Source organism: Cryptomeria japonica, chromosome 2 (genome assembly GCF_030272615.1).
Source record: "Cryptomeria japonica chromosome 2, Sugi_1.0, whole genome shotgun sequence".
Classification (NCBI taxonomy): domain Eukaryota; kingdom Viridiplantae; phylum Streptophyta; class Pinopsida; order Cupressales; family Cupressaceae; genus Cryptomeria; species Cryptomeria japonica.
The window spans coordinates 660,303,949-660,331,065 of record NC_081406.1 but is presented as its reverse complement, the minus strand read 5'-3'; the positions used below and the strand labels follow the sequence as shown (position 1 = coordinate 660,331,065).

At 38.4% G+C, this 27,117-nt stretch overlaps 1 protein-coding gene across 1 annotated transcript in view; it reads right to left on the bottom strand.

The window, feature by feature from the left end:
- LOC131055167 (ribosome biogenesis protein WDR12 homolog) overlaps positions 1–27,117 on the bottom strand; it is a 78,447-nt gene that overhangs the window by 4,012 nt on the left and 47,318 nt on the right. Inside the window, exons 6-8 of the mRNA XM_057989774.2 lie at positions 19,034–19,098; positions 18,823–18,933; positions 18,554–18,691 (exon numbers count right to left, since the gene is read on the bottom strand). Of these exons, the coding sequence (XP_057845757.2) occupies positions 18,554–18,691; positions 18,823–18,933; positions 19,034–19,098 (314 nt within the window). The remainder of the gene's footprint in view (positions 1–18,553; positions 18,692–18,822; positions 18,934–19,033; positions 19,099–27,117) is intronic.

Genomic DNA, 27,117 nt, shown 5'->3' with positions numbered 1-27,117 from the left:
AAGAATAATTTGCCATGGGTATAAGATGATCAATGTTTGATCTCTGTGAATGAGAGTTGCATGGGAACAGAAACAGTACGAACAAGATATGGTATCAACTGCAGATATGGCAAACTTCCAAGACCCCCTAATACAGATACGTCTGGAAACAAAAAACATAAAAGTACACCTATATTCATTATCTGTACATCTGAAGGCATAGAACATGGCACTGCATATTGTTATATATACTTTGGTTTTACTTTTTATATTTTTAGTTTATAATACTTATTTTGTTATATAATATTTATGTATTTAATAATTTAAAGATATATATATATATATGAATAATCTAGTTTCACTATTTTATTTTATTTGTAATTTTTTATTGCTTATTCATAAATCTCAACTGGATATGGCACCAGACAGTATATATAATTTATTTTCACTATTTTATTTTCTCTGTAATTTTTTATTGCTTATTCATAAATCTTAACTGGATATGGCACCAGACAGTAGTGGACTGTATCCAGAAATATCTGGTATCCAACTCACTATATGGGCAGTGCAGGGGAAGTATCTTGCAATCCTGCTAGGAATTGATCCATTTTTCCAATAGTATAGAATTAAATCTTGTTTTTAATTTCAGTATCTATACTCCAGAAATTTGTCAGTAATTCCCCCAAAAAAAGTGCAGGTCTGAAGGGCTTGCAAGAAGAATTTCGACTTGATACACTGTCTAGAAATATCCTCTTCAATGGTTATGGCCTTTTTTTATCACCCTTACAAAAGGTTAAGGTAAAGGAGAGGGAAGCAAACAAGAAGAGCATATAGGAATCGACTGATGCGGAATGAGATTCCTGCATTAAGTAAATCTTTATCGAGCACTATAATATAGATTAATATTTTTCCTATCCAAAACAGTGGTGGAACTAATCAACAGAGAGATTTACAGGCTGACAAGTTGTAAGGCTTCATTATACCAGCATCACCTCCTAATTGTTAGTGAAATGTTGGATTAGGATATTTCTCTGGAAGCAAATACTTGAATCACCAGAAGACCAAATCACAATGAATCAAGAGTACTCTCTTGACAGAGTGGTTGTATATTAACTTCTACATGTGTGATACTTCATTAAATTGTGCTTACAGGATATCATACATTGTAGCATACCATTCTATTAAAATAATATTATATTTATTCTAAGATGCCAATTCTTTGCGAAAATGTCTGGGTCCGGGTTCTGATTCTTGCCCGGTCCTGGTCCGAGCCTGATTCCACTTGGGTTCCTCCCAGGTCCTTCCCAAAGATGCCAATTCTTTGCGAAAATGTCTGGGTCCGGGTTCTGATTCTTGCCCGGTCCTGGTCCGAGCCTGATTCCGCTTGGGTTCCTCCCGGGTCCTTCCCAGCCACCTGGTAAGGACCTAGGAGGAATCCACGGGGAACCTAGGCGGATCCGGGTGAACCAAGGCCCGTGGGTTCCCAAAAACATGTCACATTTACGATATATGAATATTTATTGGCATTGGCAATTATGGATTTATCATTTATCATTTATGTTATATTTCATATTTGTATGGATTGATTCATTGTAATAATCAATAATGGTAGTGATAGTTTATAAATTATATAATTATATTTTATAATTTTGATGTTTGAACAAATATATGTGTGTGTGTGTACGGACGTACCCGTATGTAATATCCAGCCCTTGGACACTACAATTTTTTTTTACAATCACAAGTACCAACTTAATTAAGCAAACTTCTTGATCTAACTTAGAAATATCAACTTCTTAATTTCTTCAATTGCCTTGGTGGTGGTTGTTCTATGCCACCACATATGTTTGCAATCAAAGGTGGTAAGCTCTTGAGGTCAAGATCCCCATTAGACCTAGACTTAAGCCTCGAGGGCTCATTCCCAATGACCCTACCTATGAATCCCTTGAGGGAAGTCATAGGCTTCGTAGTTCATATCCAAAGGTTAGAGGGAGATCCTTCTCTTCTCCTTTATGAGATTCTTGATCTCTCCTTAACCCTGATTATTAATTTCACGCAATCAATTAACTTGGTTCATTTCAATAGAAGATAACCATCAGCCAAAACGTACACAATCACACAGGGGTCAAATCCTTCCAAAAGTTTCCATTTCCATTAAGAGTAATTTGAGCACATTTCCCATTAACACATGGGACTAGCTCGTACACATCACACACATGATGAATATCTCTAGCTTACGTCACATATTCAAAGTGACTAGCTTTAGCTTACATCCCATATTCATAGGGACTAGCTTCAATATACATTTCCTGCAAAAGTGGCTAGCTTTGGTAGGCATCACATACCTAGCAATTAGCATTTTCATAGTGAGGAATTGACATATCCATAACAACTAGCTACCATTTGCCCATAGTGCATCCCAGATAAAAGAAATGTCGGTGCACTGCACATTACACCGTGGGGCACATTCTTCTATTTTCCATTAAGAGTAATTCGAGCACATTTCCCATTAACACATGGGACTAGCTCGAACACATCACACACATGATGAATAGCTCTAGCTTACGTCACATATTCAAAGTGACTAGCTTTAGCTTACATCCCATATTCATAGGGACTAGCTTCAATATACATTTCCTACAAAAGTGGCTAGCTTTGGTAGGCATCACATACCTAGCAATTAGCATTTTCACAATGAGGAATTGACATATCCATAACTAGCTACCACTTGCCCATAGTGCATCCCAGGTAAAAGAAATGTTGGTGCACTACGCATTACACCGCGGGTCACATTCTTCTATCTAGTCTTTTGCACCAATGAGCAAGTGGGAACAAGGTTAGATGTATCCCATACTACACCGGGTGTCTATACTCATCCTAACAAGTCAAGTATATCACTTCCATATAAAAATATACCCAGATTACACAAGGTTTGGTCCAATTATTACCCACCTATTCCTCATTAGAAATTATCTTCCCTCCAGTCCATCGGCAGTCCATCGGACAGCTAGGCAACAAGGACATCCATTGTCGGCATGCAATTGGCCATCAGGCCCACATGCTCTTGGCGGAATCCGTACAAAAACACTAGGTCAACACGGGTATCCTTTGCCTTCATGCAACTGGCGGCATCCATTTGCTAACTAGGTGGTACGGCTGACAGTCTATCAGCATAGTACGCTCCTTAACTACTGTCAATCTCAAGCGGATAAGCTTATCTTAAGCGGACCATAGGATTTATCCTTCAGTGATCACCTAAGATAGAGTGGACTAGTCTACGTGCTAGAAGAATACCATCCTCTAACTATGCCCTCGTAGGGTCCTACCTCCATCCATTGTCGTAAAAGTCAACACCTGTAATTAGCTTAGCATTGTAACTGGAAGAGAGGTTCCTAATTCAGAACAAATAGATCATAATTGATTGATCTAGGAGTATACACAAAGTCTTATAGGTCTAAAAGATTAAATCATACAACTACATGAGATCACCTGGATCCAACACGGGACAACCTCTACTCACTAGACAAACAAATCAACTATAAGGTGGTCTACCCTTTCACTTATCATCTAATCATTCAAACACGATATATATTAAATACAAGCTATAATGTTTTCTTAACTCTTTCATAATCTTCTAATGCCTATTCGGCCTCATTTGAAGCCTACTAAAGAAGAAAGGTTGGCAAGTTAGGAACAACTCTAAACCTTGGAGTTACTTCCCCCCCCAGACCCTACCCCTACGAACTCGAAGTCACAGGGGCATCCTTCACCCAACGACCACCTACGCTCCCGCTTCCAAACATGTCAAAGTCACACGTAGTTCTCCTCACAAGGCTTCTCAAAGAAAGTCTACACACAATTTCCCATTATTAGAGGTTTAGTAAAAGTTTCCTCTAGATCCATAACACTTATCAGTAATTAGGAAACCATAACTATCTCACAATTTAGTAACCAATACTATAGCACATCCCTTAAGGATGGCAGTCTCTAATCAACTTCACCCCTTATTATTATTCCTATTCAGCTTGAACATCCTAAAGTTTGTCCTATCAACATAGCAATTTAAGCTTATAACTCAACACATAATTACTTTGATGCCAAAAAGCCCATTTCCTTATTTAATTGGTTGGCATAACTTAACTAGCACCTTTTATTTATATAGATTTGTACAATGTCAACAACCATTATTGTGCAATTTTGACTTAACTTTTTGACCATCAATGTTTGTAAGGGTTTCTTGACACCAATGTCACCAAATTATTAGCTTTAGTTCTCTGACTATATAATGTTCACACTCACCATTTACAACTAATTGTGATCTTAATTGTCAACAATAAAACATTGGAATTTCCATATGACTCGATTACCAATGATTGTCTCTCAACTCATTCTCAAGGGGTCAATCCACATCTTGTAGTCATATATTCATATTTCATGCTAGAATAACATAACATGTCTTATTATTGCATCAAGCAAGGAAGATAAATTGTCATTATTCTTATAAGAAATATATTACACATTAAAATATCCATATCATAAGTTAATCTCCAAAAAGGTCAATCTTACATAGGGGGTACTTTTTCCTCAAACCTTGGAGAAGCAAGCATGTTCTACCAATTACCATTGCCATGCATGTTCTCATATTCATATAGGACAACAAGTCTTATATATAATAGTATCCAAATAGTAAACCTTAGATGTGAGGATACCTTGATATCGGGTGTAGCTTGTACCTTTAAGATCCAATACAAAATTCACTCCAATATACTTAAAGACTTAAAGTAACTCAGTAGTATGCACCTTGAACATATATCATAGGGTGTAATGGTGGAAAAATGGTGAAAGATAGATCAAGAAGGAAACTACCCTTTCCCTCAAAGAGAGATGAGAGCTTTGCTATCGATTACCATTCAAGCACTTTTCACCATGTTACATTAGAAAGAGGAGAGGATAATTCACTAGATTCAATTTCTCCACACAAAGATGGTAGATTGAATTCTGAATGAATTGGGAATGTTAAGTCGATCCCCTCTTCCTTGTTTGAAATGGAAAGGAATTGATTGAATTATGTAGTGCAAAAGTGACAAATAACTGATTATAACTTGAGATCAGAATATGGGATGAAGTTGTGCACCTAGATCTGTCAATAAAATGTCAAGGCGAAGTCGCCCTGCAAATTTGAGGAAAAGTTGCCCGGACCGTGGTAGGAACGTACACGGTCCTCCGAAAAATTTGCGAAACGAAAAGGATTTTTCCGCCTCTGCAAATGAAGCCCGAATCCGAAAGTACAACTGCGCACCTACAACCTACACACAAAAAAGAGAGGAAAATGGGTTGGGATTGGGCGTTTGCCTTTAGGTCAAACCCCAGATTTGGAATTAACCAAGTAATGAAAGAAAGTACTTGCAAGTAGCTGTAAATGAAAGACTGAATTGTAAATCACCTCAAGGGAGGTTGTAGTAGCAATGTTGATAGAAATGCTTGTGTGGAATTGAATGTTGAAATCAATCTCCTCTTCAATGGTTGAATACATGACTTGAATGCAACACCTAGCCTTGAAGGGAGACTTGAGAATGCTCAATGCTGGAAAAGAATGCTTGAATGCTCTTGAATGCTTGATCGCTTGTGAATTTCCCACTCATCCCACTTATGCAAATGAGAGGACGAATGCCCCCTTAAATACATGTTAGTGGATTTGAATTTCGCCACGGGCCGACATCGTGGGAGTTTCCCGCCCGAGGCACAACCAACAATGCAACTCTAGGAAGGGTCCTACCTCAAAATAGGGTAGGGACAGGGGTACCACTCCCCTGTCCAAGGGGGCACAGTGGTGCCACGCCCCTGTCCTATCCCTTTCTCCAAGGCAGAGTGCAGACAAGGTGATGCAGATGCCAAGGAAGCAGTTGTTTCTACAAGCTGAGCAATCTCCGATCTCCGATCTCTGATCAAGCTAGAGGATTCGAACTTGCGTGTGTGAGGACCCTAATGCAGTCGAAAATTGCTAGGGTCGCAATTTTATGACACTACATTTAGCCCCCACTTTAGGGGGAGTATAAGCGTATGCCAATATTGTCGGTAAAGTACAAGGAAACAAGATTGAAAAACTTTTACCACATCAAGGAGGCAAGATGCGCCAAGCCCCTAGTGGACTTAGGATCTTACGACTTCGATTGACAAAGTAAAAGGGAAGATCGAGAAGGGGAGAACCATGACTGCAAGTAGCAAAGTTCCCTTCACTATGAGTCATGAAAGCAAGGATACAAAAGATTACAAAGCAAAACAAAGTTCACTAAGTAATTCTAAGTATCACAAGAAGGAAAATATGAGCGGAGTGTATGCCCCCACGTTAAAGCGATCGCGCGCGCCTTTTCGGGAGCGATTGCTTTAAGGTAGGATACACCCAAGAGAGAGAAGAAGATAGGGAGCACGTTATCGCAAGGATTTAGCCCCCCAATCGAGGAATAAACCCAAGGATAATGAACACAAAACACGAGGTAGTGTCGCTTTCCTTGAGGTCAGTATGCATTATGCTGTATGATAACTCATGTATATCATGTATGTATGTGCATATAATAATCTTCATTCCCCAAAGAAGGACACTACCTTAGAAGAAAGGGAAGAGAGGATGTCTTTTGAGTCAACATGAAAGAGACCAGGAAAAGATCTCAATGCTTTGCATTGTCCCCAGGTAGACATTAAGGGAACAATAGAAGAACAAGGCTACACAGAAGAATGGTCACAAAGAGCAAGAAAGGAGAGAGAGAGAGGATATACAGTGCTAATATTGCTAATCTAGCATGACATCTGCCTCTCGATCTTGCTAATCACTATTTCGGGAAGGCGAGAAACATGTCAGAGGAGCGACATCGAGCACAGGAGATGGAGCTATCACAAGATCCAAACAAGGACTATGCTCATGTTGTAAGTCACTTTGTTCGATTCGAGGAGCTAGGATTAGGGTTTGTGAAAACTCATCCGATAAATGCTTGTCCACATCAACATACTCATACTCACTATCAAAAGCATTAGGAGTTGTATTGCCCTTATGAATAACATTTTCACCCATTTCTTCATCAAAGTTTAGAGAAAGAGGAGCAAGAACACAAATAGGAGTAAAACCATCACATGATTTATGCAACTTATGATTTGGAGATGTTGGTTGAACATCTGGCTTAGGAGAAAAGGGAATCATGTCAACTGTTGGAGTCCGAGGTGATTGAGTATTTTGAGGAATAGTTTCACGAGCTCGAACACGACGTCTTCGTTGGCGTTCTCTCGCACAACGATTTCGTCGAGTCTTAGTGGAAGGCTAAGAAGGAGGAGTAACACTTGAACAAATAGGAATATTTCTCTCCTTGATAGTTGGAGGTTTAGGTTGAGGTCTTTTTGGTTGAAGAATAGGAGAAGCAGGCCTCTTCTCTCGAAGGAAGGAGGTGGAACTGCGCCATAGAAAGGAGGAATATTAGGTGTAGGAAGGAGACCAGGTCCATCATGAGGAGGAGGTATAGGTCTAACCTTAAGAAGAATATTGGTGTTCTCCTTAAGAGAAGGTAAAGTCACATCCATAGGGGTAGGTGGACAATCTTCCTTAGGAGGGAGATTAGTTCTATCCGTGAGGGGAAGAACCTCATCTTGAAGAATAATAGGAATGTCAAGTGTTGGGGATCTAGGTTGACTTAAGGATAAGATCATATCGTTCTTGCATTTTTGATAAGATTGGAAAAGAGCATCGCTCCTTGATGGAAGAGATTGGAATTGTTTAGGCCAAAAGAGATCAATAGGAACACCAAGGCTTCTTTCGGATAGACAAAATAAGCTATGGTTCACGGTTATGATTTCTCCATTGTGAAGAAATTTCAAACACTTGTGGATTGGAGAAGCAATAGCCTTCATGGAAGATAGCCAAGGATAGCCCAACTTCACACGGAATTGCTAAGAAGAAGGTATGATAACAAAGTCAACATCCATGGATTTAGTATGGACTTCAACAGGAAGAGTGATAGAGCCAATGGTAGGACAAGAGAAGCCATCAAATAACTTCACAACCACATTAGAAGCATCATATATTGGTTTATGCAATCGTAAAGTGAAAAGACACTCTTCAATTATGACATTAACCATGCAAGAGGGATCAATCAGGGCACCACGGCAAAGGATATCCTTAACCTTTGCAACTATGTATAAAGGGCCATCAGTGCTCTAATGGTCTCACTAGGGTCAAATGTAATACAAGGATCCTTAGGCATATCTTGTGTTTCTACCATATTAACCAAGTTTGGAGCCATAGAGGTGAATTCTTCAGAAGAGAGAGAATTAGGAGCCACTGATTTATTCCCTTTACCATTCACACCTGCCACAGATATAGTATTATTATCAATCAAGTCTTGAATCTTATTCTTCAATGCAAAACATTTCTCAATATCATGACCAAGTTGACGATGAAATTGGCAAAAGGAATTGTTATCAAAATAAGGAGATGCAAGTTTGGAAGGATCAATTTGTTTTATAGGAGGAAGTTTGATAACATTTATGTGCAACAACTGAGACATAATACTATGTAAAGATTCATTCAAAGGAGTAAGTTGTCTGTCTCTTTGAAAAAATTTAGAAATAGAAGGCAAACCTGTTGTAGCATTCACATGGTTGTTGTTGATTGGATCATTGAACTTGATGAAGCTTTTTGTTGGTTTGAACTTCGCAAACGGTTGTTCAACACTCTCCCCCTTATCACTCGAAGCCATAAGAGTAGATTGCTCCATTTGACTCACAGCGAGTTGATAATTGTGGAGTGTTGCGCACAACTGCGGAAAGGAAGTAAACTGAGACAAAAGAAGCTTTTCCCTGATATCTTTTTGTAAATTAGAAATGAAAATTCTTTAAATATCATTATCAGGCACATGAAAAGAAATTTGAGCACACAAATGTTTATATCTACCAATGAAATCAGTCACTTTTTCTTTAACACCTTGTTTACAATGCATTAAATCAGTCAAAGTGATTTTAGTACCAATGTTGTTTTGAAATTGTTGGATGAAAGCATTTGCTAGTTGTTGAAAATAAGTGATGGAATAAGAAGGCAAAGAGCAATACCATTGTAAAGCCTTATCTCTTGGTGTTCTTGTAAACAGTTTTGCAAGCAATCTTTGATCATAAGCAAAATCAGTACACAAGGTTTGAAATGTTTTGACATGCATAAGAGGATCACCTTTTCCATTATAGAGTTCCAATTGGGGGATCTCAACATGTTTATGTGGCACGGCTTTAACAATATCAAGAGAAAGTGGGCTCGCAACATCAAAGGTGGGCACACTAAACTTGGATTGACTCATGGAAGCAATTTGTTGTTGTAAGGAAGACACGGTTTGAGCAAGATTGTCAATTGTCATTTTGGTAGAAGAATTGATGTTAGACATAGGTGATTAAGAAGGAGATGTGATGTTATTGAAAGAAGGCATGGATTGAGAATAAGTTGGTGGGACAGTATGATAAGTAGGCATTGGTGATGATTGGGTAGGAAAAGGGACACTTAAAGGAGGAATAAAGTTGTTGAAGGAATTGCCCCCTTTTGTCACACTGATTGAAATACTCATGGAAGTCATAGGTAACGATGGAGGATTAAATGAAGAAGAGGGACTGCCCCCATGACCTATGGTTGTAGGAATGACATTTTGAGTTGAAGTAGCCATGATATTAGATGTGAAAGTAGGAATACTAGTCATAGGAGTAGTCAAAGGAATAGAAGAATTGACTTGTGTTGCAGGTTGTGAGTAACCTAGGGTTTTGGCACAACTCTTCATAGGCATGACATTAGAATCAACAATATGTGCAATGTCACGCAATATATCAATTTGATTCTTATCACTTTGAATCATACGCTTAAGACCTTCAATTAATAAAAGAGCTTCACTATTAGGGTATTCTTGGGACATCCATTGTTGAAAGTTATCAAATTGATTGTCCAATGTGGAAAGTTGTCTAAAGAAACCCTAGTTAAAACTTCTTCTTCATCATGGGATCCATCAATGGGGTGAATAGGCACATGATTAGGATGGGAAGAATTAGCATGATCCTCATTAAAGAAGTCACCCAAATTAGGCTCCATCTCCTCAGTAATTAAACCTTGGGAAGCCTTAATTCTAATGCTTAGTCTAACGGGGATAGGATAGGTAGGACTAATAGTGGTGAAACTCATGCACTAGAGGGGAAATTTGAATTTTGAATTGTGGAACAAAGCTCACAAAATTGAGTAATGCAAAATGTAAGAAAATAATGATTACACAATTTGAACTTTGTTGGGAGAAGAGGATGACACAATTTCCAAAAATGAAAGGCAATTGGAATTTTCAAATTAGGGCCAAAGGAATACCACTTAATTTTAAAATCAGGGCAGACTATAATTAACCTCTTAATTTTAAAAAGTTTCTTGAAATTTGAAATGTTGAATTTTGGAGGTATTTCCTATTCTAGAGGGATCAAAAATTGATAAAATCAGCCAATCTTCCGGATTTAAGCTATTAAATACAATCATAACAATCTCTCGAAATTTCGAGAAAAAAGTCGAAGACCGTGGCGGGAACGCACATGGTCCGACCAACTTTTTTCGAAATTTTCTGGGATGGATATTATGATGATTTTAAAGCTAACCCCAAAATATTGGCGAATTTTACGATCTCTAGATGGGCGAAATGAAGACACAAATGTGAAAATAGGGCCCTATTAGGGTTTTGAAGAAAAAGAGGAATTGAATTGCAATTTTGACAAAGGTCAAACCTAATGGATAGGGAAACCTTGGAAAATGTTTAGAAATTTGAATGTAAATGAAATTGATTTGAAATTCACACAAAATCCAATTAATTTTAAAAATTAGGGTTTGATGACCTAACCACTTAATTTTGAAATTTGAATTTTGGGAAAACCGGGGGAAATTGAAAATGAAAAATATGCAATGTTGAATGTTGTTCATCAAAATGTAATGGTGGAAAAATGGTGAATGATAGATCAAGAAGGAAACTACCCTTTCCCTCAAAGAGAGATGAGAGCTTCGCTATCGATTACCATTCAAACACTTTTCACCATGTTACATTAGAAAGAGGAGAGGATAATTCACTAGATTCAATCTCTCTACATGAAGATGGTAGATTGAATTCTGAATGAATTGGGAATGCTAAGTTGATCCCCTCTTCCTTGTTTGAAATGGAAAGGAATTGATTGAATTATATAGTGCAAAAGTGACAAAGAACTGATTATAACTTGAGATCTGAATATGGGATGAAGTTGTGCACCTGGATCTGGCAGTAAAATGTTGAGGCGAAGTTGCCCTACGAATTTGAGGAACAGTTGCCCGGACCGTGGCAGGAACGTACACAGTCCTCCAAAAAATCCGCGAAACGAAAAGGGTTTTTCTGCCTCTGCAAATGAAGCCCGAATCCAAAAGTACAGTTGCGCACCTACAACCTACACACAGAAAAGAGAGAAAAATGAGTTGGGATTGGGGGTTTGCCTTTAGATCAAACCCTGGTTTTGGAATTAACCAAGTAATGAAATAAAGTACTTGCAGGTAGTTGTAAATGAAAGACTGAATTGTAAATCACCTCAAGGGAGGTTGTAGTAGCAATGTTGATAGAAATGCTTGTGTGGAATTGAATGTTGAAATCAATCTCCTCTTCAATGGTTGAATCCTTGACTTGAATGCAACACCTAGCCTTGAAGGGAGACTTGAGAATGCTCAATGCTGGAAAAGAATGTTTGAATGCTCTTGAATGCTAGATCGCTTGTGAATTTCCCACTCATCCCACTTATGCAAATGAGAGGACGAATGCCCCCTTAAATACATGTTAGTGGATTTGAATTTCGTCACGGGCCGACATCGGGGGAGTTTCCCGCCCGAGGCACAACCAACAATGCAACCATAGGAAGGGTCCTGCCCCAAAATAGGACAGGAACAGGTGCGTGGTGTCCTACCCCTTTCTCCAGGGCAAAGTGCGGACGAGATGATGCAGAGGTCAAGGAAGAAGTTGTTTCTGCAAGCTGAGCAATCTCCGGTCTCCGATCAGGCTAGAGGATTCGAACTCACGTGCGCGAGGACCCTAATGCAGTCGAAAATTGCTAGGGTCCCAATTTTATGACACTACATAGGGTAATAAGCTTCATAAGATTAATGCAAGGATTCTCTACTTACTAAAATAGTTACCTCGTTACCACCTCATAAGATATAAATACACGTGATAAGATATATACGAAGTCAAGCTAATTGCTTATTGCACCTTTACATCCTTCAAGTAGGTATGAAAGGCTATAATAGGATTGAAGGATATTAAGCATTATAATCACAATCATATTAAATTGTTGTATCACTATTGATGGGTCACTATGTCATCAGGATTACATATCAATCATCTAATCTTCAAAGAAAATATAATGATAATTATAAACTTGCTTTAAGTATAGATAATACTGAAATCATACTCTAGATAAAACATTGCATTCATTAGGTGAACAAAGGAAGATATACACTCCATACACTTGGAAATGTTATTTACTGTATGTTTTGTTTGCATATTCTGACACTAGTCTAGATATGCTCTAGATATTGTTTGTACTTTTCATTTATATGTTAATTATGGCCTTAATTATTATCAGAGAGTGACTTCGTTTCATTGAAAGATGTCGAATGCTGATTGGAACAATCTGATATGTTTTTTTGAGTTTGATTTCTTTGACCGACGGTTGGAATTTTGGTTTTTTTATGCATTGAGGTTTATAAGATAACTTGCGTGTTATCGACTTTTGAAATTTGACAATGCAAAATGAATAACAAATGCAATACATAAATAATTGACTGCAAATGAATTTCGGACTTCTGATTTTATTTATCAGCAAAGAACAAATGGAAATAAATGATTTTTTTTAACATCGCAAGCCAATAATGGCCTACCAACAATCTAGTGTTGGGAATTGAAGGTGATTTATTGGTTTGCATAGGTGGAAAGATTGAACGAAGCACCTCCAGCTGCAACTAATGGCTCCAATGAGTTTTATTCACCTACTGAATAATTATCTAAAACGAATTTGTGAAGAAATCCTAATTTCAATGCAATTCCTGAACTTTCCCCAAGAGAGACTCCAATTTGGTGTGCTTTCTACCCACTAATTTGCTCCTGTAGCTCCAGTATGAACCAATTTCACCAAATAAGTATTGGAATTCTTCTTATTAGCTGCTAACAATAATTTTTGTACCAAAGAACCTAGTTAAAACCCTTGTATTTATTTTATTGAAAACTCCAGGCAAGATTTGGTGGTACGGCTAGCCTGGGGAAGGTACAATCTGCTGATTGGGGTTACAAACTTGCTGGAAGTTGTGACCTCTCTGCTCAGATCTGAAATTTATTCCCTTGTTAAGCTGAATTTCTTTGATTTGCTCTGAAATTTGGCCCCAAAGACCTGAAAAGAGCCTCCAATGAAGATCAATACGCTGATAGGTGGAAGGGTTTTCGTCCTACACCTGCAATTTGAAGGTTTTCGTCTTCAAATCAGCTCCAAAATTCTGCCAAATTGCTGTAGACTTGCTGAAAGTAAAGGATTCTCCAAAATTTATCAAACATAATGCACAAATGAACTCCCAAATACTCTTTTAACATTCCTCAAACCCTAATTCGAATTTGGGATTAGGGTTGGACATTTGGCATCATAAAACATGTTAAAATGTTTATTTTTATTAAAAAAAATACTTCCCCTAGGTGGTTTGACCCATTGAGGGTCTAATTCCTCATTAAAAGTGGCCATATATTTAAGTTATAACTTCTAGGGAAATGAGCCAAGGGGCCACTTTATTATAATATAAAGTTACTTTTAAAACACCATTTAAATAAACTTTTTTCTATTTTTAGAAAACGTAACTTTATAACATGATATTATAAAGTTTATTTGATATAAATCCACTCAAGCCCAATTTTGGCTAAGTATAAACCTTTTGCACCCAAAATCATCCCCTATCCACTAAATTCACCTGCGGAGATGGCTAACAGATGAATCTATGAACCTTGAGTGTTCACTAGAAAAATGGGGACATTACATTCATATACCATTACACGAACGTTGGCAATGTATGAGAGTTAGATGTTATTACGAGGGATAGTACAACTACAACTAAGGTGAGAGTAATTAACATCTCATTATTCTTGACTAGTCGTTTAAACTCCATTGGTTTGAACAAAATTATACTCATTCCTTCATACTCTATTACGCAAAGTTTATTTACCCGTTTTCACCTAGAAGGAAGCTCTTTGTACATGATTTGTTGAGCTAACTCATGAGAAAATAGATCGGTTTTTCAATCACTCAGAGTAAAATATGTCTTGGAACATTGTTCATTAGAAAGTTGGGTAATGAGCACATAAAGTGGAATAGGTCAACAATTTTGGAAGCGATACACGAAAACCCTTAGACTCTTAGTTTCCTTGATTGTAAGGCAACTTGCCTTCTACTGGTTAAGTTTTCCATCATCCTATTATTTGCAACTTGCAATTAGCTAGGATAGAAATGACAAATCTATATAATAAGCATCTCCACCACAAAGTGACATATCTATTAGGAATTCAAAACAGCTAGTTATGTGTGCCTAGTAAACAGATATTTCTTTTTAACCAATGGTTGACAAATGAATGCATAAGATCCTTTGAACTAGGGAAAGGAGATATATTTATCCATAATAATTTTGTATCAATTAACAAGAAAATACCATAAACCATTGGAACCCTTAATCATTCATAGAACATTACCAATCAAATATAAGCTGCGATAATAATAAACTATCACAATGTTAATATTGTAGATCTCATGAATGTGCGTTACTTATCTTGTTTTGGGTCAAATGTCTCCCTTGCAGGCGTGGTAAATTCAAGTGGATCTGCAACAGACTGATTCCTCAATCGATTCCTCCCTTCCAATTGTCTCACCTCCTCCTATATTCACTCCCACCCTTTTGCTTTTCGTGACAAATGTTTTTCCCAGGCAAGAAGCCTCCTCCCATGCCCTTCATCTCCACTATCTTCCTCTATTGTTTACTTCCTTCCCGTCTCCTATGCCTCCTTCCCTTTTCACCTAATTTTCTTCTCCAATGCATTCCCTGAAAGTAAATAAGGCATTTTCAACAAATATAATTCTGTGCATATTCTGCGATTATTGCATTTCAGGAGACCACATTACTTTTTGACATATTCATGTGCTATATTGATGCTCCTGTGTTCTACATGCAGGTCTACTCAAGTCTACTAGAGCAGCTGCATTTCCTCTCTATTATCAACCTCGCGGTTTCTTCTATCATCTCTCACAAATTTTCTCACCTTTTCTGCAGTCTATTCTCTCCATCATTCCCCTTTTCATTCCTCTCTCCCCATTCTCCATTTTTCCTCAAGAGTAGAGTATGTATTTCTAATGGAGGGGTCGTGAGGTTTTCTTTTCAAGACAACACAGGCACCAATTTTTATTTTATTTTATTTTATTATCCACGTGACTTGCAGAATTCTTCTTTCTATGGATAGGGATGCCATGCCTTACGACCATCCCCACCATAACTGGTCCATTCTTATTAAATGCACATTGTCCCTTATCGTGGAATGGAGGAAATTACCTCTATTAATTCTTGTTTGGCTACCTCCCTTCGTCTCTTTTCCTAATCCAAAAGCCCTTTCAAATTGCTTTATTTATTTCTTTAGTCTACTGTTGGTCTCGACAGTAGGGATGTGACACCATACCCAACAAAAAAAAATTTTGCCGAATCCGCGATTCTATACCCGATTTCGTATCTGTATCCGTCCCTGAATCAATAACTTAGTATTTATTCTATAATGGTCATCTTAGTTGTCATCTTAGTGTAACTACTGCTTCTTTTATTAGAAGGCATAGTTAGCTTTTTCGTTTTTAGCTTTTTAGCTTTACTTCAAAGCTTTTGTTAAACAGTTTGTTCTTTTTAGAACACCGTCATGTAAACCTCTATATATACGTTGTATATTCATGAATGGGTTGATGGGCTTTTTTAGGATTTGGCAAATTTTTTAATAAAAATTCGTGGAGGTGCTACTTGGAATTTATTTCCAAAAAAATTTTTGAGTGATTTTTTTATGAAAATAAAAGTCATTAGTGCTTTTTTGTTCAAGGTTTTGTGGTTCGTGAAAGTTATTTTTCAGAATTTTTCATGGGCATTTTTCAGCCTTGTGAAAAATCGTGACAATACACGGGAGTTCAATGGCAGTTTTCGAAGTAAAAAAAATTGCAAGTCACGTTAATCTGTGTGTATCGGGCACCGTTGGTTGCAGTGATTCACAACCTGGTTTCCGCAATTTTTGTCCACACAATTTTCTTTTAACCCGCGACTAGCGAGGGTTTCTGCAGTTCGAGTTTCTTCTGCAACAGATTTTATTACCTGCAAATTATGTTTTCTGGCGGCGCGACTGGATTTTTTAGGCACGATCTACATGTTTTCAGCCGCAATTTTTTTATACTGTTTTTGTGGACGTTTTTTTTTACCCACAATGGTAAACGGATTTCACGATTCTTTGCAAAACAAAAATTCAAAAAAATAAAGGATTATTTCGGGTTTTTTCTAATTTTTTGCCTAAAAGTTAGTGATTGTTTTTAAATTTTTCTCCAAAAAAAATAGTATTTTGATTTTTTATAATTGTCTTTAAAAAAATTATTTCTAGGTTTTAATAATTTTTCCTTAAAAATTGTTTGTGGGTTTTCATGATTTTTTCCTCAAAAATTGTTTGCGAGTTTTCACGATTTTTTCTTCAAATTTGTTTGTAGGGTTTATAATTTTTCCTCAAAAATTATCATCTATAATTGGCAAAGTTTGCGTGGGATTTTGGTTATCTGGGTTTTATCATTTTTCCCACAAAAATGACAATTTGTAAATCTAGTTTTCAAGGTTTGACGATTTTTTCCACAAAAATTGTGCTTTGTTGCAATTTGTTTTGGGTCGTACCTGGCATTGCTGAAGCGAACATCTACAACCATAGTATCTTGTAGTCTATTTTGGAGTTGCTGGAGCAAACAGTGCTCAGTGCTCTTCTGCAAAAGTTTTTGCTGTTTTTGTCAAAATCGTGTCTATTGCTCATTAGAGGGTTTGCTGATTTTTCCTCAAAATTATGGTTTTAGGCTTCTAAGGATTACATCAGCTTGGATGGCTTCTGGTACTCTTGGCCATTAACATTTTGCAGATTCTAGGAGGGTCTTTGTAGCAGCAGAGTGTTCTTTGCATTGCATTTGTGATCAAAAGACCTGCAATGTCTTCTGTAGAGTATTGAGTACGATGACCATTGGGTAGGGTATTAAAATAATACTATATTTATTCTATAATGGTCATCTTAGTTGTCATCTTAATGTAACTACAGCTTCTTTTATTAGAAGGTATAGTTATCTTTTTCATTTTTAGCTTTTTAGCTTCAGTTTGAAGCTTCTGTTAAACAGTTTGTTCTTTTTAGAACACCGTCATGTAAACCTCTATATATACATTGTATATTCATGAATAAATAACTTTGATTAATTGAGCAATTAATTTTTCACATTTTGTATCCTGTCAATACATCTCAAATAGACTACCCATCACTATGTGACCAGATCTCAGATCCATCTAGTACAATACTAACAATAGTCATATCAAAGAGGTGCAAAATGTATGGAATAACCTAGAAATGGAGCTGAAAACAATGGCACTCAAGTATTGGTTAACAAGCATACCCTTACATAGTTGTGTCAAGAAGTGTTTTGATTAAATTCCAAACTACTAAACTGTACTTCCAAGAATGTATATGTATATGTTGTAGAAAGCCCAACCAATTTCTCTCCCATAAGTGAAGCTAAGAGAAAACATGTATACATATTAAAAAGTATTGTGTTCAAGAAAAATGATCAACTAGTAAAAGAGATTCACATAACAAAAATAGTAACCATAATTTTCAATCACAATAAGGACTTTCATGATGTCAGCTCATTTGTGAGATAATTCACTTGAATGATCGAGAAAATTCACTCAGAGGAACTCCTTCATGACCTAGATAGCCAAGGAAGGAGTTTCTCCATCATTTGAATCTATGCAAATAACAACAAACAACATATTTCACATACACAATAGAAATAATATGACATATACCAAAGCAAAGACATGTTTTGGACTCACTGATCATAAAGATTGTAGGACCATTCAATTTTTGGAAGTAAAATAGGTCCTACAATGACACAATTCACTTTTTAACTCCTCTAGATTTTATTAGATTTTTTTATTACTCAGAAAAATATAAATTCCAGCTTAGTCCAGATATATGCAATTTTGTATATAGTTTGAATTTCAGCCAATTACATTCACCCTCCCCTCCAAACGCAACAAAAGAAATCAATTTTGTATAGGGAAAGCTTGAAAACTAAAAACAATTACAAATGTGTATTCATCAATATACGTATGTAAAGATAAGATTTCTATAAAGAAATAAGAGGAACAATGAAAATTACAAATAGCATAAGAACATTTTACATTGCCCAAAAGATGAACAACTAAATAATTTCCACAAGTAGACTAAACCTGAGAATCAAGCTGCTTTGTTGGAATTGCTGCATCTTCCAACTTTCTCTTCTTCAGCAAACCGCCATTGCTTTCAATATCCAACTCTCCAGAAACTTGCCATATTTTGATTGAGCAGTCCCAAGAACCTGAGCAAATCTAAGGTAATAAAAGCAAGCAAACATCTGAATCTGTGGATGTCATGGTTCTTAATGAACCACAAAATTATTTATGCACAACATTGAAGGAGGCTCAAGCATCTATGTCAAGGTAAGTGTACAAAAAGTTACCAAATTCCCATTTGGGCTCGCTGAAACAGTCTGAACAGAGTTAGTATGACCTCTCAACAATTTGCAAGGCCTGACCATTTTCACATCTGTTGTGTGCTCGTTGGGGATGAACTGTTATGATGTTTAGCAATATGTCAAAACAAAGCCACAGCCTTTAAAAGAAGACAAGCTACAAGAGGTAACAATAAAAAGGCACAATTTACAAGCACACCTGCCAGAGTCGTAGAGTCCGATCCTTTGAGGCAGTAGCTAGGTTTAGAGAGTTCAGATTATAATCTGATTCAAAATGCAAAAGGGCATCGAAAGAATCATAAATATATTAGTACTTCAACTAGACTATCTTAATTCTAAGCATTCCATAACATCTTCAACAGGTTACACATTTTTCATATAATACCCCCACAATTAAAATGAATCTTTCAATCATTTGATTATAAAATTATTTTTCTTATATTTTCCTACAGCATTTGTCCCTCACTTCTGTGTTGTAAAGTGAGAAAACCTATGAAAAACTGCACTGAGAATACTGGAGAAAATAGCACTAAAGAAGTCTTCTTAATAAACTAATACGTCATTCCCACACATACAGCACTAGTGCTTCAGAGCAACATTTATAGCAAAAAAAAACTAGCCCAAGATCTTTTAGTTGATATGCACGCCAATATCATATAGCAACTACTAAAGCAGTGTTCCTAGCAAAGCCAAACTATCCCAGGATTATTAAATTGACATATGTACCCAGTAGATTTCCACAATCCATGATAATGTCTGTATGTTGCTTCTCGATTTGATCCCAGGACTTTAAAATTGACATATGTGCCTAGTAGATTTCCACAATCCATGATAATGTCTGTATGTTGCTTCTAGATTTGATCAAATCCACATATGTGCCAATACCATATTCCAACCAGGTTTATTAAATTGCATAGGTAATACTCGGAGGTATGTTCTATATTGTTTTATCTTCTCTTGTTACCAACTACAGAATTCCATCTTCTTCTGTCAAGTGTATCTCATTCAAGGAAAGACATTTACTCTCATTTCCCCTTTAAACTAGAAATTCTGAAAGAAAGTTTATGCCCATTACCCAAAGTTTACTCTCAAATTTAGGAGAGTGGGCAACTGTATTTTACAAGAATGTGAGTTCCAGGATTAACCAATTTTTCAAGTTATCACATTTTGTTGCACAGTGATAGCCCAAGAAATCCTAACTAGGACTCTAACTAGGAGTACCATTTGTTATTATAGCTGAAACCAACCCTTCCTCAGTCATACATCTCCACGGACATTTGAAAAGTTTCAAGTAACCAACAATATTTTGGACATTACTGTATTGTTAGGAATTACAAATACAAAACAGATCCTGAAAATATCACCCATTGCTACATTCAATATCTATATCATCTATTTTGGATGAAAGATTGAAATAAAAGATTATTACAAAAACTCTTCAGAGTTACAAAGGAGATGAAAGTACCAAGAAAGGAGCTGTCCTTGATATTAAGGAGACTTACATATGTCTGACAAAAAAGAGAGAATAACTATGTATAAAGAAGAGAAAAGATAAAGAGATTGAGTATTCTGAAAAAGTATAGGTGGATAGCCCTTGTCGTGTTGTTCAACAGGGATAATGGTATCATAATCTTGTTGAATCCAACCTTCCCTAGCAGCTACTGGCCAGGAAGATGATGGAGCATAGGTGGCCTGGGATAGTCTGGAACACAGAAGATGTCTATAGAATTTCCTGCAAAGTGAGCTGCAATTTGCTGGCTGTTCCACTGCATGACTTCAGACAACAGAAAATGCTTGCAATACTTAGTATATCATCAACCATTTCAGTATGGCTTAGATGATTGATAAAATTATGGAATAGCAAAACGAGTTATTCAATCTGTTTGGTAAGGTAATATGAAGCAAAAGTTGATGGGATTTCTGTTCTAGATCCTAAGAAACCAAAAGAAAGGCTAGATTTTGAAGAGACGGTTTTTTATGCTTTGATCACCACGGCAGCCAAGAGCCCCTGTGGGTAGTCATTGATGTTGGCCATGGTTATATACAAGAAAGACTCTTTGTTTTTGGAATGTCATGTACTTACTCTGGAAGAGAGCAATTGGGTTAGAGGATTAAGGGAAGACAATCTAGGTTACACACCTCATTGTGGGCCAATGGGAGAATGGGGGTGACTTTAATTGCAACAAAATGTTGCAGACAGAAGCATGCAAAAGGGGGGGCTACTGCTCTGATAACACCATGAATGAAAAAGGTCTACTGACCCTAGGTCAGCCAGACTTGTTTTATAAACACAGAAAGAAATTGCAGGCCTGATCTATTCTCCAACAATCCCTCATTAAAACAAAAGATCAAATAAAACTCCATGAATGAAAACGGGCTACTGGGATCTATAGCTCTACACACAGCTCTGTATTCATTCCTGGCAATTATCTGTTAGCAAATAATTCTACACACAGCCCCAACATATCAAAGCTTTTCACTACTGCTCTGATAACACGATGAATGAAAAAGGTCTACTGAGCCTCAGCCAGACTTGTTTTATAACCACAGAAAGAAATTGCAGGCCTGATCGGATCTATTATCCATCAATCCCTCATTAAAACAAAAGATCAAAGAAAACTACAAAAGTGTTGGTGTAAATAATTATTCATCATGGATATTATTACACTTACTTAAGTTTACTTAGGATAATGCATCTCATAGTAGTTTGGATATGAGACACTTGGGTGTTTGTGCCTCATTGGGATAGTGTGTGTAGGAGAAATTCCACCTCTTATGGTGTTGATCTTGTTATTACACTATCATATCCACTTATTGTGGAGTGATAATTCCACCTTCGGTGGGTGATCCACCTCATGTGGAATATTATATTATTTCTCCTACCTACCCACACCTATTTCCTACCTACCCTTGTTTCTCATTGAGCCACTTGTCATATTTGTGTGCTCATACATCCATATGGCCTTGCCTATATAAGCAGGCCTCTATTCCTTGTATTGGTTAATCCAGTTGATCATTTTTATATTGATGAGAATACAGTTTGTTCTTGTCATTCTATTGTCTCTTTTATGCTTTTCATTGTGCCCTTGATCTTGGCAAAATCCAACATGGTATCAGAGCCATTGGGGCTTCGTTGATCAGTTTTTGGAGACATCGTGGAAGGCTTCTATTTTCGGATTTGGGGATCTTCATTTTTTGGAGGCATCTTACAGCGATTTGGACGTCACCGTTGAATCCGGGAGGCCATTTCCATAAATTTTGACTATAAAGTCGACCTATTTTGGTGAGGAAAAATTTTTTCCCCAATTTTGCTATATTGTACGGATTTTCGAATTTTATATATATTTTTCAAAAAAAAAAAAAAATTTCATTTTTTCAGAAAATTGTTTTTTGAAAAATCAAAAAAAAATTAAAAAAATTGAAAAATTGAAAAGATCAAAAAAAAAATTCGAAAAAGAAATAAAAAAAAAATATAGTTGTTTGGGGGTCCGCAGACCCCCGTACCACCGCGTGACCTGTAGGTTGCAGGTTCCTTGCAGACAACGTACCTGGTCCCACGCGCCGACCGTACCTGTCTGCGCGTTGATGCTGTCCGGACTTCGGCCCCTCGTCCACTCCGCCAGCGTCTCTCCCGGCTGCGCCTCCCGTGCAGCACAGATCCGCGCCGCGTCCGCACCCTGCAACCCCCGCTTCGACAGTGCTACCCCGGCGGCTCCCCCGTCCGCCACCACCCGAGCGGCACCCAGCTCCGCCTCCTCCCCGGACTCCGGCGCCTCGTCCACGGGCACCACCGCGTCACCTCCGCTTCCTCCGGCAACAGCGCGGCCGCCGGTCTCAGATCTCCGGCAAAGACCTCTCCGGCAGGCCCAGCCAACCAGAGACAGCCACGTGGCCTGGAACAGGTGACCGTGCAGAGCCAGCTCGTCCGCCACGCGTCTGCCACGTCACCCGGACACGCAGGCATCCGTACCTCGACACGCGACCATTCCGTACGGTGCCACGTCAACAGTACGGATTGTACAGTCATCAGGCCACATAATCTGTCCGTACAGTACGGACATCCAGTCAGCAGAGAGGCGAAGTTTTCATGACGGTCATACGGCCGTCAAATTTAACACAGTGTTTTGCTGACGTCAGCGCCACATCAGCATTTTTTGAAAATTTTTAAACCCCTCTCCATTGGGCTTTTCAGTTTTGCAATCCAACTTTGGAAGGCCATATCTTGCTCATTTTTGCTCCTTTTTTGGTGCAATTTTTTTTGAAATGGGCTAAAATTTCGTGATCTTCGCAGTGGTGTGGTTATTTTCTGATTTTGATGCACAGGTTTTTCGGAATTTTCGGATTCTCTCAGCTGTACCTGTCCAATCCTCAATTCTGCAACTTCAAAGGCCTCGTTTGAGCTCATACGACCTCCTTTTCAGGTGCCATTTTTTTTGAAAGTGCTTATTTTTTCGTCTACTTTCAGAATCTATGATCAGATTTCAGAGATTTTGAGTGAAAATTGTACTTTCAGATATTGGTCTTATTTGACCTATTAGGTACTTGTAAATTGCTTGGATCTTAGTTAGATCTCTTGCATTATCAGTTTGAGTCTCTTTTGGGCTTCTTGAGGCAGTTGTAAAATTGTAAATCAGAAGTCCACTTTGCCATTTCTTGCAAGTGGCCCATTGTATACGCACTACTTATAAAGTGCCAAAATCATCACATTGGGGGGGGGTTCTTTGATTGAGTGAATTTGGGGGGGTGTCTTGTGTGATTGTGCCTCTTTTGTGCTCTTTCCATTCTTGTTACAATGAGTCCTAATAAGTTTCCACCATTAACTCCACATAATTATGCATCATGGAAAATTAAAGTATGGAGTAAACTAATGGAAAAGGGTCTCACACACTACATAGATGGAACAATAACAGCACCACCTGATCCTAAGGCTGATCCAAATGCTCAATTAGAATGGCTCACTAAGAATTGCATGGCTCTTGGAACCTTACGCAAGTATGTATCAGATGACCTCATTTTCCACATTGAGAAGTGTAAAACAATTAAAGAGGCTTGGGATATGTTTCAGAAATTGTATGGACAAGTTGATGAAATCAGAGGCTATCAGATTGATAATGAGCTCACCAACTTAGATCCCAAGAATTTTGATACAATCCAAGATTATGTAACCAAAGCAAATGAGCTAAGAGCAAAGCTAAAGGATTGTGGAATAGACAAAAAGGATGCTCAGTTGATATTCAACTTGTTGGACAAGCTTGCACCAGAGTATGCAGCATTTGTATCTAGCTTCCAAACTCATTGTTTGACAGTGGGGAGTTCTTATGTTATGCCCTCTTTTGAAGCTTTCACAGAAATGTTGATATTGGAACAATCTAAGTTGTTGAACATGGGGTTTCTCAAGTCTTCAAAGTCCAAGGCTTTGGTAGCAAATCAAGGAAATCAAGGAAGTCAAGGCAAAAATTCCAACAAGAAGAAGAAGCAATCTAAGTCTCAACCACAACAAGAAAAGGGACAATCATCCTCTCCATCACAAGGCAATCCACAATCCTCTTCCAAGAAGGGGACACCACCTAAGAAGGATAAACCAACTTGTGCATATTGCAAAAAGTATGGTCATGATGAGCATCGATGCCACGCAAAGCAAGTTGATGAGTTAACCAATCTTCTCAAGAAAAACAACATCAACTTGCCATCCGCCTACACAAAGAAGGATTCATCTTCTTCTTCTTCCTCACAGTCTAAAGGAAAAGGGCAAGCATTTGTGGCTAAAACAGGTTCTTCACAGCAATGGATACTTGACTCTGGTGCCTCATATCACATGGGTTCTACAAAGGAGCAGTTTTCTACATTAGAGCCATCTAAGGTACCTCACATTTACATAGGTGATGATACACAAGTAGAGGTTGAAGGGAAAGGTTCAGTCGACATGGATGATGGAACATTTGAGAATGTTCTCTATGTTCCTAACTTGTCTACCAATCTTCTCTCCATCTACCAAATCACTCACTATGGGAATGGGAAAAAGGTTGAGTTTACACCAGATTCAGTTGTGGTAAAGGAACTTGATGATGATGCCTTGGTAGCAGTGGGACAAGTCAATGACAACTCAAGGCTTTATTCATTTTCCCACTTTGTGCCACGTTCACCTTCTAGGGCCTTGCTTACTCATTCAAATTCAGAAAGTAAGCTATGGCATGAGCGGTTTGGTCACCTCAACTACCGCTATCTTCAGCAGCTCAGCATTAAAGACATGGTCACAGGTCTTCCTCGAATCAGCTTTTCAGAGGGTGTATGTTCAGGTTGTTCCATGGGCAAGCATCCCGAAGAGAAATTTGATAAAGAGAAAACTTGGAGAGCTTTGGAAGTTCTTCAACTTGTTCACAGTGATGTAGCAGGTCCATTTCCAGCACCTTCATTTAGTAAGGCCCGCTATGTTCTTACCTTCATTGATGACTACTCCCGCTTCACTTGGGTCTACTTTCTCATTCATAAGAGTGAAGTATTTGACAGATTTCAGGACTTCAAGGCTCGTGTGGAAAAGCAATCAGGGAAAGTGATCAAGATTCTTCGTACAGATAATGGCAGGGAATATGTGAACAAGAGACTTGAGGCCTTTTGTACATTTGAGGGGATTGATCTTCAGCATTCTGTTGCATACACTCCACAGCAGAATGGGGTTGCAGAACGCAAGAATCGAACTCTCAAAGAAATGGCTAGCTGTATGATCCATGCACGTTCTCTTGATCCCGCCTTTTGGGCAGAGGCTATCAGTTGTGCCACACGCATCCAGAATCGGGTTCCTCACAAAGCTTTACAAGGTATTACTCCTTTTGAAGCTTGGGTTGGTAGGAAACCGATTGTGAGACATTTCAGAGTCTTTGGGTGTCCAGCATGGGCTCGCATACCTCCACAGAAACGCAAGGCATTGGAACCACAGAGTCGGCCTTGCATATTTGTTGGATATCCTGAGGGTGTTAAGGCATACAGATTGATGGATCCAGAGACACATGAGGTATTCATTGAGAGGAGTGTTCACTTTGAGGAAAGCTCTCCTAGCTTAGCCTCTCTACCTCCTCCACCTTCCTCCATTGTGGATAGTGATGTTAGTGATTCAGATGATGAGACTCCCTCAACTCCGACTCGCAGGGTTACACCTCCGCAGGGTCCATTTGTAGTTGAGGTGCCTCATTCTCCACCTCCACCTAGACCTCGTTGGGCTCGACAGACACTTGAGTCCGCGGGTTCTCTTGTTGGGGATCCTTTGGATACACGGAGAACTCGATCACAACATCAGGATCATCCACATGCATTTATTGCTACCGCTTCCGATCCACAGACATTCAGGGAAGCATCAGGGGTTCCTGAGTGGGACCAAGCTATGGAGGAAGAGTATAGTTCCTTGATGAGGAACAACACATGGGATCTAGTCCATCTCCCTAAAGGGAGAAAGATGGTTCGATGTAAGTGGATCTATCGGACCAAGTTTGCAGCGGATGGTAGTGTGGATAAGTATAAAGCTCGGCTTGTTGCCAAAGGTTTCTCGCAGGTTGCAGGTGTTGACTATACTGAGACCTTTGCACCCGTAGCTAAGATGAACTCCATTCGTTTGACACTTGCTATAGCTGCAGCTCATGGTTGGGCTGTACATCAGATGGATGTGAAGAGTGCCTTTCTTCATGGTGATCTTGATGAGGAGATTTATATGGAGCAGCCACAGGGTTTCATCCAGGATACTTCCTTGGTTTGCAGATTAAGGAAATCTATCTATGGCCTTAAGCAGGCCCCCAGGGCTTGGTATGCCAAGATGGATTCCTTTCTTCTCTCTGCAGGTTTCACCAGGTGTCATTCTGATCCGAATGTCTACATTTTGCGACAGGATGACTCTCACTTGATACTTGTGCTCTATGTTGATGACTTGATCATTACAGGGAGTACTTCATCCATCATTAGCAGGGTCAAATCTGCTTTGCATGACAGATTTTCTATGACTGACTTGGGTCTTTTGCACTACTTTCTCGGGATAGAGATTTCACAGTCACCTTCCGGGATCACTCTATCGCAGCCCAAGTATGCTCTTGATCTACTTGCACGCTTTCATATGGCTGATTGCAAGCCTGCCCCGACTCCCTTTCTTTCAGGAGTCAAGCTTGAGGCTCAGTGTTCTTCTCCACTAGTTGATGCCACTTTGTATCGTCAGCTTGTGGGTAGTCTCATCTACTTGACTCATACACGCCCTGATATTTCATTTGCAGTTGGCATGGTTTCCCGCTTCATGCAGGAACCACA